The sequence below is a fragment of the Megascapheus bottae genome, chromosome X, assembly GCF_031878675.1.
Source record: "Megascapheus bottae isolate mThoBot1 chromosome X, mThoBot2.hap1, whole genome shotgun sequence".
Classification (NCBI taxonomy): domain Eukaryota; kingdom Metazoa; phylum Chordata; class Mammalia; order Rodentia; family Geomyidae; genus Megascapheus; species Megascapheus bottae.
Window position 1 is genome coordinate 28,638,025 of NC_143547.1, and position 17,328 is coordinate 28,655,352.

Here is a 17,328-nt window from a genome sequence, read left to right on the forward strand (position 1 = left end):
CAGTTAACCATTAGAAAACCAGAAGTGGCACTGTGGCTCAAGAATAAAGGTAGTAAGTAGCCTTGAGCTGAAGAGCTCAGGGACAGTGTCCAGGCCCATAGTTCAAGCTCCACAAAAGACCAAAAAAAAAAAAGAATTGTTTTTGTGGCTGGGAGTATAGCCTAGTGTAGAGTGCTTGACTACCATGCACGAAGCTCTGGGTTTGATTCCACAGCAACAGGAACCACATACACAAAAAAAATCAGAAGTGGTGCTGTGGCTCAAGTGACAGAATGCTAGCCTTGAGCAAAAATGTCCAAGGACAGTGCCCAGGCCCTGAGTTCTAGCCCCAGGACTGGGCAAAAAAAAGAATTGGTTTTGTATGACATATAACATTTGGTATTTACTCTTTATTTAACCAAACAATAAAAGCCAAGTCTAGTTTTACTATAATAGAGCCTTTATGGAAAGGGAAAAAATGAGAAAATAAACTGCAGGCCCTGATTCTACTTGCATGTAAGGTTCCAGTAAGAATGTTTGATTAGTTAGTAATGTTTGATTATGGGTCAATTACTTGTAAAAAGCTTTAATACTAGCCTTCAATGAAGTACTTAAGTTACACAGATAACTTGCTCCACATTTTTATTTATCTAGCTGTTTCTTGCAGATATATTTTTCAAGATGGAATATGAAATGTATTATTTCAAAAACTGTGAGGTGTTATACTAAGGTTCTTTTTAGCCTTGACATTGTTTGAAATGTTTGTCTTCTGGGAGATGACTTACAGATATGATTAAACGTCATATGAAACTGTCTTATTTTCTTTAGTAGTATGAGACCATGGTCTTATTTATCATATTCTTTTTTTTGTCAATCCTGGGGCTTGAACTCAGGGCCTGAGCACTGTTCTTGTGTGCTTTCTTAAGGGTAGAGCTCTATCAGTTGAGCCATAGCACCACTTCTGGCTTTTTCTATGTGTATGGAACCAAGAAATTGAACCTAGGTCTTCATGCATGCTAGCCAGGGATTCTACCACTAGGCCAAAATCCCAGCCCCTTTATTATGTTCTTCATAATTTTCTTGGATGACATTTAGTTACAGTAGTAGCTATTACATTTTGTTATTTTTTTCTAATTGTCTTTTTCAGGTCCTTCTACTTCATTTTTTCCTGGAAAAATATATAAAAACAAAATCAAATCAAAAACTGAAAAAGAACAAAAGAAACCTGCTGAGGTGAGATCAGTTATTCTGTTTTTAGACTTAAAAAATAAACAAGTTATGTCCTACCTACATAATTATAATACCCAGAATCTGAAAGCATACAAAGTAACACATATACCAGTGGATTTGCCTTTTATATTCGGAAGCTGATTTTAGATGCCTACACATTTAGAAGTATTTGCTTGACCAATTGACACTTTTCATCATAATGTGATCTCCTTGTCTTTGGTAATTTCATTTTCTCCGAAGTCTTGGGTCATTTTTTCTTTTTAATTCACTGCATCAATCTTTCTGTTTCTTTTTTTTTCTCCCTGTCCTGGGGCTTGAACTCAGGGAGGGCCTAGGCACTGTCCCTGACCCTGCTTGTGCTCAAGGCTAATGTTCTATCACATGGCCACAGTGTCACATCTGACTTTTTCTAGGTAGTTTTTTGAAGAGGAGTCTCATGGACTTTCCTGCCCAAGCTGGCTTTAAACCATGATCCTCACATTTCAGCCAACTGAGTAGCTAAGATAACAATAAGATTACAAGCATGAGCAACCAGCACCCAGCTCGATTTTCCTTTTTTTTGTTATTTCCTTTTTTTGTTTTTTTGCCAGTCCTGGGCTTAAGCTCAGGGCCTGAGCACTGTCCTTGAATTTTTCTCAAGGCTAGAGCTCTACCACTTGAGTCTCAGCACCACTTCTGACTTTTTCTAAATATGTGGTACCAAGGAATCGAACCCGGGTCTTCGTGCATGCTAGGCAAGCACTCTACCACTAGGCCCTGTTATTTCCTTTTTGTTTGAAAGACTTCTTTAGTCTTTCTTTAGTCTTTTTTGGGGGGAGGGGTCAGTCATGTTTTTAAATTTTTCTTTATAGTGCATATTTCTTTGCTAAGACTTTCTATTTTTGTTTCCAAGTGTTTATGATTTCTTTTTTAGATAGATTAATTACACAAAGGGATTTCACTGTTATTATTTCCATGTTTATACAAAGTACTTTGAGTAATTTCTCCTCTTCATTATACTTTCTTTTTTTCTTTTGCCAGTCCTGGGGCTTGAACTCAGGGCCTAAGCATTATCCTTGGGCTTTCTCAAGGCTAGAGCTCTACCACTTGAGCCACAGCACCGCTTCCGGCTTTTTCTATGTATGTGGTACCGAGGAATCGAACCCAGGTCTTTGTGTGTGCTAGGGCAAGCACACTACCACTAGGCCAAACTCAATGCTCTTTATTATATTTTCTTAACCCCCACTCTTTTTTTCAAAAAGTGTGCCAGTCCCAGAACTTGAAATCGAGGACTGGGCATTGTCACTGAGCTTTTGTGCTCAAGGCTAGTTCTCTACTACTTGAGCCATAGCTCCACTTCTGTATAGGAACTTCATGGACTTTCCTGACCATGCTAGCTTTGAAATGCAATCTTTGGATCTCAGACTCCTGAATCCTGTAGCTAGGATTACAGGCATGAGCCACTGGTGCCCAATTACAAGCTGTTTTTATTGAAGTAATTTTATCTATTTGCCAGATAATTCTGACATCTGTTCTTGATAGTCTTTTCTCATTTCCAGTTACTAGGATGAATGATTTTCCTCTTGTACCCTGGACTTCTTTTAGTATATTACAGGATGTTGAGTGTTACTTAAATCTTCTCTTTTATCAATACCCTGCAGTAATCAGAGCAGTGGTATTGACCCTACCAGTTGAAGAATACCTAGGTTCCCTGTTTATGCTCTGATTATCTCTCTAGAAAACAAGTTACTACTTGGTGGGGAGGAAATTCATACCTTGTTGCCTCTACTAATAGTAGAGGCAAGGATAGTGAGAGGTACTGTGCATTGTCGATTAACAATAATAATAGCCCAGGCTACAGACCTATCTCTTCTAATATCATATTGAGGGTAATTGGTTCCTAACTATTGCTTGATGAGAATGGATGTAAATACCTCTCAGTTGATACCCATGATACCCATTAATGTAATAATTACCCTTTAAAAAAAAACCAAAATGATGGGGCCCGGAGTTTCACCTAGTGGTACAGTCAGTGTTTGCCTAGCATGCATGAAGACCCGGGTTCAGTTCCTCAGTACCACATACAGAGAAAAAGCTGGAAGTGGTGCTGTGGCTCAAGTGGTAGGGCTCTAGATTTGAGAAAGCCCAAGGACAGTGCTCAGGTCCTGAGTTCAAGTGCCAGAACTGGAGGGAAAAGTAATGTTTTTACCATGATTCTGCAACAAATTCTCATAGCAAATTACCTATTTTGTGTGTCCAATTTGTGCCTTTTAGTTTATTCACATTTGGGTAGGCATCACCAACTAAATTTAGAACCCATTCTAAATTTAGAACGTATTTATCACTCCAGAAAGAAAGCTCCTAATTCGACTTTCCTATGTCCAGCTCCTCATAACCTCTGATCTATTTTCCATCTCTATGAATTTTCTTATTCTGGATATCTCCTATAAATGGAGTGATACAATGTGTGTTCCTGTCTTGTTTCTTTGATTTCATGTTGTGCTTTCAAGATTCATCTGTATCATAGTATAAATTAGTGCATCATTTTTGTGACCAAATAATATTACATTGTATGAGTATACCACATTTTTTGTCAGTTAGAGGCTTAAACTCAGGGTATGGGCACCGTCCTTGAGCTCCTTTTTTTTTTGCTAGTGTTGGGGCTTGAACTCAGGACCTTGAGCTCTCTCAAAGCTAGCACTCTACCACTTCTGGCTTTTTCTGTGTATGTGGTAAAAAGAAATCAAACACCCAGGGCTTTGTGCATGCTAGACAAGCACTCTTCTGCTAGGTCATACTCCTGGCCTCCTGTGCTCTTTTTTGCCTAAGGTGGTTAGTACTCTAGCACTTTGAGCCATGGCACCACTTGTGAATTTCTGGTAGTTAATTGGAGGTAAGAAATCTCAGGGACTTTTCAGCCCAGGTTGGCTTCCAGTGACCCTCAGATCTTGGCCGCCTGAGTAGCTAAGGTTACAAGCATGAGCTACTGGCATGCAAATTATACTGTTTTGTTCATCAGTTGATGAACATATGGTTTGCTTCTACCTGTTAGCTGTTATGAGTAGTTCTACTATGGACATTCATATCCAGGTTTTTGTATGAAGATATTTTTCCATTTGTCTTGGACATACATATGAGTAGAAGTATTTGATTATAGTTATTTTTTGCCAGTCATGGAGCTTGAACTCAGGTTCTGGGTACTGTCCTTGGACTTTCTCAAGGCTAAGCTCTACTATTTGAGCCACAGCATCACTTCTGGCTTTTTCTGTGTATGTGGAATCAAACCCAGGGCTTTGTGCATACTATGCAAGCACTCTACCACTGGGCCACACTCTCAGCCCCACAATTAATTATTTTTAACAATTGAGGAACTGCCAGACTGTCTCCTAAAGTAGTTTTGTCCTTTCTGAGTCCCATCAACAAAAGGAATTCGAAATTTGTTATTAATTTGGGCAGTAGACTTTAGAATTCGTGTTTTTTTCCTCTCTTGGCTGTAGAGTGGTTTATGTTTGTCTTCAAGAAACACTGTCTCTGACAGCACCACCAGCTGTTAGTCTTTGTTATTATAACTGGAGGCTTTCACTTGGTAGAAAGGTCTGGAGGAGACATATTTTCTAGTCTCTGAGTAATTCCTCATTTTTGGAGTTCGTAAGTATCCCTGAGTGAAAGGTATGAGGAGATGGCCTTCACTGGCAGAGCATTTTTGCCTCTCCCCCTATGAGTTAATCTGCATTCAGCAATGATCCTATAGTGTTCTCAGTCTTTGTTCCGAGCTTCTCCTTACATAGATGTGTTTCCCATAAAGTAGCAAGGGTTTTAAGTACCAGACACCCACCAAGCACCAATCAAGAGTTTTCCTCAGGCCTTTACCTCCACCCATCTTCCCTCTTGGTTGAGTTCTTGGAAAAAGTTTATAAGAAGGCACAAACCCCCTTATGCCTACAGCCCTCAAAACCTTCATTATTTAGCTTGTAATCCCCATTTGGCCTCCAGCGATTCATCAGAATTTCTAGTTGAAAGTTCCTAGTGTGGCTTCTGCTTTAGGTAAGCAAGTATTCTTCCCTGTGTCTCCCTGCAGATGCCTGTCTCTGAGCTGGCAGTTTGGCGTGTGGCTTCTCTGACAATTTGTGTAAAGTTTCTGCTTTGCTTTCCTGTGTTGCCTTTATTGTCTTACAGAGTTGGGGATTTATTTTTTTTTTCTGACGCTACAGGTCTGGGATGACAGTGGAAGTCTCAAATCCTAAGTTTTTTTTACTAGGAGTTAGTCATTGAAGAACATGAATTATTCTTTTTGTGTTGGGGCTTAATTGCCTATATAATTTCTTTTTCTTGCCAGTCCTGGGGCATAATCACTGTCCTTGGGCTTTCTCCAGACTAGAGCTCTGCCACTTGAGCCACAGCACCAATTCCAGCCTTTTCTGTTTCTGTGGTACCAAGGAATTGAACCCAGGGCTTTGTGCATGCTAAGGCAAGCACTGTACCACTAAGCCACTCTCCTAGCCCTATGTAATTTCTTTGATATTTATTACACCAGTGCAATTCTTTTTTTTTCTTTTCATTAGTCCTGGCTTGAACTCAGGGCATGAGCACTGTCCCTGGGCTTTCTCAAGGCTAGAGCACTACATTTGAGCCATAGCATCACTTCCAGCTTTTTCTGTGTAAGTGGTAACTGAAGAATGAAACTGGGTTCTTCCTGCGTGCTAGGCAAGCACTCTACCACGAGGCCAAACTCTCAGCCCCTCCAATGTAATGGTCTGAGCACTGTCCTTGGGCTTTCCTCAAGACCAAGGCCAGTACTCTACCACTGAAGCCACAGCACCACTTCCGCCTTTTTTCACTGTATGCAGTACTGAGGAATTGAACCCAGAGCATCATGCATGCTAGGCAAGCACTCTACAACTAGGCCAAACCCCCCGGTCCCCAATGTAATTCTTATACCATGCTTCCCCTGTAATTTATCCTCTAAAGTTTCCTAGGGCTGTATGATTTCCAAGTATGGTTTAGGGTTTTTGTTTCTTTGTATACATTCTGAAAATTATATACAAGTTTTAAGGGTGTATGTGTGTGTACTTTTTTTTTGCTGGTCCTAGGCCTTGAACTCTGAGCCTGGACACTGTCCCTGAGCTCTTTTGGCCAAGCTAGCACTCTACCATTTGAGCCACAGTACCGCTTCCAGCTTTTTCTATAGAGTCTGCTCCAGGCTCGCTTTTGAATCCTGTCAGAATAGGATTACAGGTGTGACTACCTGCACCCAGCAGGTATATTATTTTTTTCCCTCAGTCATGGGGGTTGAACTGTGGGCCTGGGCATTGTCCCTTAGCTCCTCAGCTCAAGGTTACCACCCTACCACATTGAGCCACAATGCCACTACTGGTTTTCTGGTGGTTATTTGGAAATAAGAGTTTCATGAACTTTTGTGCTTGGGGTGGCTTTGAACTATAGTCCTCAGATCTCAGCCTCCTGAGTAGCTAGCCAAGCCCAACAGGTATATTCTTTATATATATATATATATTATTGTAATTAATAAAAGGGTTACATGATATTTGCCATATAGAAGGTGCATTAATTCACATACATTGATACCCTTTCAGGTATATTCTTTTTTTAGTAATGTTTTTTCCATATATTTTTATTGTAATTAATAGAAGGGTTACATTATATTCACCAGATAGAAGGTGCATTAATTCACATACATTGATACCCTTTCTCATGTCTTGGTCCCCATTTCCCTCCCCCCCATGCCCACCCCTCATCTTGTTTTTCCCCCTTGCCTATCCAATTTCAAATAGCCAAATACAGATATATCCAATATATTAGATAACCAAGTGAGATACTGTAACAATATGAGATAACCAAGGGACAGCAAAAGAGATGAGAGATAACGTAGTACATTAAGGACAACAATCATTCATTATATGGCTGTTGTTTCTATATCCTAGAGGTCCTTTCATTTAGTGTCATACTGCATGGCCTTATGTATCAAGGTTTTGCTCTATTGCAGATCTCTGCTAGGAGAGCCCAAGGTTTCTACTGATTATGACAAATGAGGGAAACCATTGAGCCTAAGTTCCTTTGAGTCTGGCTTACTTCACTTAATATGATTTTTTCTAAGTCTTTCCATTTCCTTACAAATGGGGCGATGTCATTCTTTCTGATAGGAGCATAGAATTCCATTGTGTATAAATACCACGTCTTGTTGATCCACTCATCAACTGAGGGACATCTGGGTTGGTTCCATATCTTTGCTATGGTGAATAATGCTGCAATGAACATGGTTGTTCTAGTGGATTTAGTATGTCCTTGTTTCTGGAAAATTGGATAAATGCCTAGTAGTGGAATTGCTGGGTCATAGGGAAGCTCTATGTTTAGTCTTTTGAGGAACTGCCATACTGGTTTCCATAGTGGTTGAACAAGTTTGCACTCCCACCAACAGTGTAGTAGTGATCCCTCCTGGCCACATCCCCTCCAGCATCTGTTGTTATTAGTTTTCTTGATCCTGGCCATTCTAACTGGAGTGAGGTGGAATCTTAAGAGTTGTTTTGATTTGCATTTCTTTTATGGCCAGAGATGTCGAGCATTTCTTCATGTGTCTATAGGCCATTTTTGTTTCTTCTTCAGAGAAGACTCTCTTTGTCTTTGGCCCATCTTTTAATGGGTTGGTTGTTACTTTGGAGATTAGTTTTGGAGTGATTCAATTTTTTGAGTTATTGATATATTTTAGATATGAGGCCTTTGTCCGTTGTATGGTAGGAAGCCCATTCTGTAGGCTTCCTAATTAATTTACTAGCTATGTCCTTTGCCATACAAAAGCTCTGCAGTTTAATGCAGTCCCACTTATCCAGCCTTTCTCTGATTTGTTGTGATTCTTGGTCCTTATTAAGAAAGTTTTGACCTGTGCCAAGGAGGCCTAGTGTATCTCCTATTCCTTCTTGTGAAGTTTTCAGTGCCAACAAGTATATTCTTATCTGGACATTTTTTACCTGCAAAAGCAATCTGATTGTCTAAAGGATCCATATTCTTTAAGATATTTTTAATTGCTAAAGAATGCACATAATACTAAATAACCTATTTGTATATATTACTCTTCCATTCTTCTCAAAACAACCCTGCATATTTTCAGCTAGTATTAAAAGGTTGACTACATATAGTCTGGACCTAGGGTCTCATTTTTAATCTAAGACTGTCATAACAACAAAGTAAAAGCTCCTATATTTAATTTTAGTAAGCTTTTTTTCTTTTAAAATTGTATTTTATTGTAAAGCTACTGTACAGAGGGATTACAGTTACATAATGAGTACATAGCTTGTCGAAAAGTGTTTTACTCCATTCCCCCCCTAATTTTAATAAGATTCTTATTAGCCATTAGATGTTCAACATGTGAATGGTTATGATGTGACACTTTCATGTATGACATGTACCCCATCAGTCTGATAATCTTTCTATCACTCTCCCTTATCCCCATTCCTTGCCTTCTTAATTTCAACAGGTTTCAAAAATGTATTTTCACATATACATATAAAATGTTTCAACTATATTCACCCTTCTTTATTCCACGGATACTTATTCCCAACAGGAAATTCTTTAAAAAAAAACAGAGAACAATATATATTCAAGAAAAGTTTATTTATATCATTTTGCCTATATTTCTAAGGAGCCTAATTCTTTTGCTTTTTGACCTATTACCAATAGATAAAACATTAAACAGTCTTTTACACAAAAAGGGTCACTTAAACAATGACTTGCAGGGCTGGGAGTTTGGCCTAGTGGTAGAGTGCTTGCCTAGCATGCACGAAGACCCGGGTTCAATTCCTTGGTACCACATACATAGGAAAAAAGCCAGAAATGGTGCTGAAGTTCAAGTGGTAGAGCTCTAACATTGAGAAATCTAAAGACAGTGCTCAGGCCCTGAGCTCAAGCCCACAACCGGCAAAAAAAAAGACAGTTGGAGGAATGAAAATTTAAGATTTACAATAACAAAAAGAATATAAAAAAAGAATGACTTGCAAAATAAGCCTCCAATACCATCTCTTGTGTGCATTTTTTCATATATTTTTATTGTAATTAATAGAAGGGTTACATTATATTTGCCAGATAGATGGTGCATTAATTCCCATATATTGATACCCTTTCACATGTCTCTTATGTGCATTTTGCTTAGTTCTCCAAGTCTGACTTAACTGTTTCCCCTTTTTCATTAAAAGAATACATGTTGTATTCATTGGTTTGTTTGGTTTAAGGTGAATGGAATAATACAACTTAATCTAAGAAACCTAAAAGTATATTAGTTTATAGTCCTTAATATTCCCATTGTTGTCATCATGACTATCAAAATATTCATTTATCAGGGCTGGGAGTTTGGCCTAGTGGTAGAGTTCTTGCCTAGTATGAACGAAGACCAAGGTTCAATTGCTTGGTACCACATACATAGAAAAAAGTTGAAAGTGGTGCTGTGACTCAAGTGGTAGAGCTTTGGCCTTGAGAAAGCCTAAGGACAGTGCTCAGGCCCTGAATTCAGTCTCTGGGACTGGCAAAAATAAGTTAGTTTATTTCTTTTGTGGTTCCAAGGATTAAACTTAGGACCTTGGGCATGCTGAGCAAGTACTCTACCAAAAAACTACATTGAAATTCAGGGACAGAGCCAGATGTGATATGGCTCATGATTATAATTCTACCTCTCAGTAGTCTGAGGCAAGAAGATCATAAATTCAAGTCCAGGTTCAACTGTAATATATAATAGCAAGACTCTGTCTTGTTAAGTTTACTTTATGTGGTTGATTCATATAGGTAGCCTGAAAATATTTTTTTGCCTTAAGATTATAATTGAGGTCAGTGTCCTTTGTTTAAACATAATAGCCATGTTTACAGCTGTTTTGTATGTTTGGGGTGACAAATAGTTTGTGGTCATTTATGTATGGTTTTAGATGTAGGTGAATATGAATTGACACTGATATATCTCTCTGCTCTATTGACCTAGGCCAGAGCACATCTCCTTTGTATCACATGGGAAGTAAATATGTTTTAACTTTTCCTCTGAAAAATGTTACACAATTGTTCAAAGTAACTGTGCTTTTAAAAACTGTCCACTGAGAGATGTTAATGAGAGCAATAAATGCCAGACTTGTCCATGAAGGGCATTTTCATTTTGTGACTTTGGCGGGTTAAGCATTGATTTTTTAATTGAATTCACAGTGAGACCTTCTTTGTTTCTAAAAGCATCTGAGAGGCCAGATGCACATGCAGTGTTGGATTTGGCATAGCTTCTAGATTGTATGTTAGCCTGTGAATCCCCCCTTTGACCATAAATGAGTAGTTATCTGCTAACGACAAAGCCTTTTTGTTTCAGGAACTTTTGAGGAAACCACCAGTGCATGTAAAATAGGCACATGATTAAGAACCTGTAAAACTTCTCAAGTTTATTACCTAGATAGATCACTGTCATATGCCTCATTTGTGATCCTTTTAAGATTCGCAACAATTTCCCATGCTTTGTTTTGTGAAGTTTCTTCTAGAATGTTAGTTAACATCCCTGATAGGACACTTTCTTGACACTCCTGAAAGTTTTTACAGATAAATTATGAGCACTTTGGGCTGGGAGTGTGGACTAGTGATAGAGTGCTTGCCTAGCATGAGCAAAAGCCCTGTTCAAATTCTTAGTACGACATGCACAGAAAAGGCCAGAAGTGGTACAGTCATTCAAGTGATAGAGTGCTAGCCTTGAGAAAGCTCAAGGACAATGCCCAGGCCCTGAATTCAAGCCCCAAGACTGGCCAAAATAAAAGAACACATATTTCTCCTACTCCATCATCAGTTATTTTATGGATTAGAGCTCAACTATATCTTTTATTGTGATTTTAGAAGGAAATCTGAGACATGATAATAATAAAATTGTTTCATCTAGTATTTATTTTAGCAGTTACAATTCTCCCAATATCATGCTATATACACAAGATTGCCTGGTTTAAACCCCTGTGAGATATGTGTTATTACTGTCTCCATATTAAGAGTCTACACTGAGATTGAAACTTTTGGTAATTTGCTAAAAGCTACCAAATAATGAAGCCATTAGACTAACCCAGGTAGCTTATCCCAAAGCCCACATGTATGTTCTTAAAAAAAAAAAAGTTGGGGGCTGAGAGCATACCCTAGTGGTAGAGTGCTTGCCTAGCATGTACAAAGCTCTGGGTTCGATTCCTTGATACCACATATACAGAAAGTGGCTCATGTGGCAGAGCTCTAGGCTTGAGCAAAAACTATCCAAGGACAGTGCCCAGGCCCTGAATTCAAGCCCCAGGACTGGCAAGAAAAAGAAAAAAATTTGCACAGGGAGTGTTAGAGTGCTTGCCTAGCATGCACGAAGACCTAGGTTTGATTCCTCGGTACCACACACATAAAAAAGCTGGAAGTGGTGCTGTGGTTCAAGTGGTAGGTTTCTAGCCTTGAGAAAACCCAAGCACAATACTCAGACCCTGAGCTCAAGCCCAGGACTGGCAAAAAAAGAAAAAAAAGAAATTAACAAGAAAGGAAGGGAGGGCGGGAGGAAGGAAGGGCCAGGAGCATAGCCTAGTGGTAAGATTGCTTGGCTAGCATGCATGAGGACCTGAGTTTGATTCCTTGGTACCATATACTAAGAAAAAAGCCAAAAGTGGCACTGTGGCTCAAGTAGCAGAGTGCTAGCTCTGAGCAAAAAGTATCTAAGGACAGTGCCCAGGCCCTGAGTCAGGCCCCAGTAGTAGCAAAAAAAAATTAAATTAACTTGGGCTGAGAGTGTGGCCTAGTGGAAGAGTGCTTGCCTAGCATGCATGAAGCCCTGGGTTTGATACCCTGGTACCACATACATAGAAAAAACCAGAAGTGGTGCTGTGGCTCACTTGGTAGAGCACTAGTCTTGAGAAAGTGCCAGAACAGTGCTCAAGCCCTTAGTTCAAGCCTCAGGATTGGCAAAGAAAGAGTGATTAGTGAAGCATAGACCACTGTATGTATGCTTTTATGTGACAGCCTGTTGTTTAGATGTTATTTAGACTTTTGTTACTGAACTCATTTCTGAGCTATACCAGCTGTTTTAAGTGACCTATATTGTTGGTTTAAATTCAAGGAGCCTAAGAATAATTCAAAAAGGATTTCTTCTATCAAGACTAAGCTGGCTTTGGGCCAGGAGTTTGGCCTAGTGGTAGAGTGCTTGCCTAGCATGCACTAAGACCTAGGTTCAATTCCTGAGTACCCCATATACGTAGAAAAGGCTGGAAGTGGTGCTGTGGCTCAAAAGGTAGAGCTCTAGCCTTGTGAAAGTCCAAGGACAGTACCCAGGCGTTGAGCTCAAGCCTGGGACTGGCAAAAATTTAAAAAATAAGTAAGAATAAGCTGGCTTCCGCTGTCAGTACTTGAACCATTTCCAAACAGAAATTGATCTAGCTCTTGAGTATTGGAGATGCTTGTCTTGTTGAAAATAGCTGTAGAGAATGGTCTTTTTGAAAGAACATTAAAAATAGCATTAATTTCGGGGGGAGGGAAACGGGTACCAAGACATGTGAAAGGGTATCAATGTATGTGAATTAATGCACCTTCTATCTGGCAAATATCATGTAACCCTTTTACTAATTACAATAAAAAAAAATCTAAAAAAAAAAGAAAAAGAAAAAAAATAGCATTAATTTCATAGGGATAGTTTTCTAAGGTATGTTCAATGTATCCCCCCAGGTATTCCGGAAGGACCTCATCAGTGCTATGAAAATTCCAGATACTCATCACATTAATCCTGATAGTTATTACCTCTTTACTGACACATGGAAAGAAGAATGGGAAAAAGGAGTCCAGGTCCCAGCCAATCTGGACACTCTGCCACAGCCTAGTATCAGGTATTTGCATAGTTACATCTTTTATTTAGGATATGGATACTCCTATAGCTATATGTGTTTTGGGGCTGGGGACTTGTTCACATATGCCTACCAATTCACCAGAGCTGGTGACACATTGTATCAAGTCACAATAGATCAGTAAAGTCAAGGTTATTCTTCAAAAATGTAATATGAGTCCATTTATGACATGAAATTAAAGTCCAATCTAAATTAATGATAGGGTTTTGAGAAACGAGATTTCCAAATCTGACTCAATAATCAATATTTATCAGGCCTTGAATAAAAAGATCATTAATGAAACCTTTCTCGTAGGAAATTGTCTCAATATAATAGAAGCCTTTGGTGGTGATATAAATATATTGCCAGGACCGGGAGTTTGGCCTAGTGGTTAAAGTGCTTGCCTAGCATGCATGAAGACCCGGGTTCGATTCCTCGGTACCACATATAGAAAAAAAAAGCTGGAAGTGGTGCTGAGGCTCGTGGTAGAGCTCTAGCCTTGAGAAAAGTCCAAGGACAGTGCTCAGGCCCTGAGCTCAAGCCCAGGACTGGCGAAAATAAATAAATAAATAAATGTATTGCCAAAGTAAAGAGTTTATAAATTTTGAACCTAAATAAAGGGATACTAGAATAATTTGGTTAACTATAAGTACATGTCTTTTTATTTATGAGAAGTTGATAAGGTAGTTCAGTAGAAGTGGACCTTGATTTTATGTAAGGGAAAGATTTTTTCTACCAGAGTAAGTAATCATTTCAGCTCAAGAGTAGTAGCTGCATGTTTTCCTTCATATGTGAAAGCAAGTAAAGGGCTGGGATGTAACTCAGTGGCAAAGTTCTTGCCTATCAAGTGCAACAACCTGGATTCGATCGCCAGTACCAAAGAAAGAAAGAAGGAACGAACGAAAATAGTTTTTAAAAAAACATAAGTAAATATGTTTGGTGGTGTGCAAATGTGTACCAATGTATTAACTGGAAGATTAAATGGAGAATTAAAATAATTTCTTAGAAAGGCAAAATCAAACAACCAAATAAACACTAGGATTTAGGTTCTTGAAATGGGTAGGGTGCGGTCAAGGGGAGAGAATACAGTAAATAAATATTTCTATGTATAGCCGGTGGCCATGGCTCATGCCTGTAATCCTAGCTACTCAGGAGGCTGAGATCTGAGGATCAAGGTTCAAAGCCAGCCCGAGCATAAAAGGACCTGAGAATCTTATCTCCAGTTAACCTCTAGAAAACTGGGAAGTGGGGCTTTGCTCAGAAGGGTAGGGCAGTAGCCTTGAGCTTGATCTCAGGGACAGTGCCCAGGCTGAGTTCAAGCCCCATGATCCACAAAAAATATTAGATTCAATGTATATCCTGCAAAATTAAGAAAAGGAAGGGCAGGGTAGTGAGTTGAGAAGGGATGGTTAATAATGTTGAAAGGGGTGACATTGATCAAGATATTGTATTCATAAACTGCTTTGTTAAATGACAATTCCTTGGTAGAATTACTTAAAAATAATTTTTGAAGGAGTAGTGGCTAGTTTGGGGAAACATTTCTTTTACTAGTCTTTATGTTCTCAGTATTTTACATAAAAACGTTTAGTATAAACTTGAGTGAATGAAGGAATGAATAAATAGAACATAGAGCTCCTGGCATAAAAGTTAGTGGGACCTGCTGGTTGCTATGAGAAACTGTAAATCTCATGTATAGCTCTGTCTACCCCATATTAGGCTTTTTTGAGACTATGCTTATTAGGCTGACCCCAAAACTCGTGACCGTGCCTCAACTTCCCCAAGTACAAGGACACCAAAGCTGTCATGTATTAGGTTCTTAAAGTGCATAGATTTAACCTTCTTTGGATTCTTTGTTCCTAGTAGCTAATTCTTAGGTCCTAGTCATGCTCCGAAAATGCTGCTGAATCACTTTTTAGCAATCCAAGGTGTTGCAGTTCACAGAGAGCTTGTGTACACTCTGAAGGAAAATTCCACTGACTTCTTCAACTAACTTCCAAACTCCACTCATTTTCCAAGCTTTACTTGTCATTTACACCATCTTCTGCCTCCTAAATATCAGAATAATATGAATGAAAACAAGAGTTGGGCATTTTTGTGTCCTTCCTGTCAGCATTTTATATAAATAAGGCAATCTTGCTTTTCTTCCATTCTATTGGATTCGAATGCTGGAGAATTATCCCAATCCAAGGATTGTTGAAATATCTCAGTCTTGGTTTTGATTCTAATGCAGTATCATTTGTCACTAAATGAGGTAATTTTATTGACAGGTTAAATGAGAAATGTCACAGGTACCAAGTAAGGGAATAACATTGTATAAAGAGTAAATTTATATAAGGTCTCAGTGCTCCATGTATTCTGAGCATCGAAAATAGTTACCACTAGTGCTGTGAATTTTCTGCTAAATCTCTTATTTCTTATAGTTGTTTGCCTGTCATAGGAAATCTTTCATTTTAAATTAAGCAAAGCAAACCAGTTATTAATAAATAAAGTTTTTAACTAATTGTTCTTGATAGGTAGAATATATTGTTCTCTGTTTCTTAGAAGGCATCAATAAGGATCTTTCTGTAGTATACAAACCTTCCTTTAGAAGAACTATTCATTCTCAGGGTTTAGGGTAAATCAGAATCTCATGGAGGACTTGTTAAACTCACCCCAGTGTCTTTTTTGTAATAATGGAGTTTAGAACTCAAGATTTTGCACTTGTTAGGCAGGCGCTATCACTTCAGTCACACTTCTAGCCCAGCTTATTGTTTTGTTTTGTTTGACTTGTGGTCTTCTACCTAGGCTGGTCTTCAACTCCTGGGCTCACGTGACTTATGATTGCTATCACTTATGATTGTTAACTGCTTTGAGTTTATAGAACTGGTTTTAACGCATCTGCATAATGAAAATAATACATTTAACACTCACTCAGGCTGCTAGCACCAGCCAATTAGGTTTTTTGCTATATATTAAGCCATACATATTATTTCATGTAACAGTCATGCAAGTTTGGTGTTAATCATAATTTATCATTATCCCTACTTTTTTCACTAAGAAAGCTGAACCTTAAATCACTTGCCAGAATCACCATACAAGTGAATGACAGAAAACCAGAGGCTTGTGTGAATCAAAAGCTTGTGCTTTGTTCCACCATCTGGTATTGTCTCCATGGCAGGCAGAAAACTGAATTTGGCTCATATCTTTGATGTGAAATCTGGCCATATCTTTTTGCAGTTATCACCTTCTCTCATCTTTCCCTTTATAAATATATTTCATCGGGGCCAGGAGTTTGGCCTAGAGGCAGAGTGCTTGCCTAGCAAGCATGAAGACCCTGGTTCAATTCCTTGGTACTACATACATAGAAAAAGCCAGAAATGATGCTGTGGCTCAAGTGGTAGAGCTGTAGCCTTAAGGACAATACTCAGGCCCTGAACTCAAGCCTAGGACTGGCAAAAAATAAAATAAATACACTTCATGACCCTTGCACCAAGAACAAAATAATACACAGTGGCATTATAATACAATCCTAGAATCTATGAAGGTGAATGAAGCATATAATTAGTGGTGAATTCACAGCAAAGCAGAAAACTGAATTTGCAGAACTTTTTGTTTTCTAGAAAGAGTTCTTTCATACTTCCCAAAGGGCAGTTCAAGTCATATAGCCAGAGTGTAAAAGATGCTGCCCCAGCTCCACCCAATAGTTGAATGTTGGTCCCATTCAATCAGTGCATGGGACCTGTTATTTATTGATCTTACCAGTTTTTTTCTTTCTTTTCCTTGCTTTTCTAGGATTATATCTGAGAAGATAAATAGTGTTCCCTTTGTCCGACCCCGGAAATACATTCGTTGCTCCACCTCAGACTCTGAAGAGCCTGGCTTTGTCAATATCATGGAGTTGTCGGCGGCTACATGCCGCTATGATCTGGATGACATGGATATGATTTGGCTTCAAGAACTCAATCATGACCTTTCAGAAATGGGTAAGTTGTCTTCTTACAAGTTAAGTTTTGACTCAAACCCCTAATTTTTTTTCTCAAAGTTGTTGGGACCTTTTAAATTTGCCTTCAGGGGTTTTTGTTGCCTTTGTTTTCTAGACATTTCGTTTGATTTTTCTCTTTGATCTCATCTTAATGACATATTATTTGAAATGTATAATTAGAATAGAACAATAACATTTTGATCTTACTTCTTCTTAGTAAGGTATAAAGAGCAGATAGTGGATGGTACGTAAGTTTCATAACGTTATTCTCTAAGATAAAGAGGGTAGGTCAATAGAGGGTAGACACCACAAAGAGAAGGGAACACTGAC

General features: G+C 38.7%; 1 protein-coding gene across 1 annotated transcript in view; it reads left to right on the top strand.

Moving 5' to 3' along the window:
• The window catches only part of Jade3 (jade family PHD finger 3), a 113,263-nt gene that overhangs the window by 62,372 nt on the left and 33,563 nt on the right, over positions 1–17,328 (top strand). Inside the window, exons 6-8 of the mRNA XM_090325613.1 lie at positions 1,127–1,212; positions 12,883–13,040; positions 16,809–16,999. Of these exons, the coding sequence (XP_090181739.1) occupies positions 1,127–1,212; positions 12,883–13,040; positions 16,809–16,999 (435 nt within the window). The remainder of the gene's footprint in view (positions 1–1,126; positions 1,213–12,882; positions 13,041–16,808; positions 17,000–17,328) is intronic.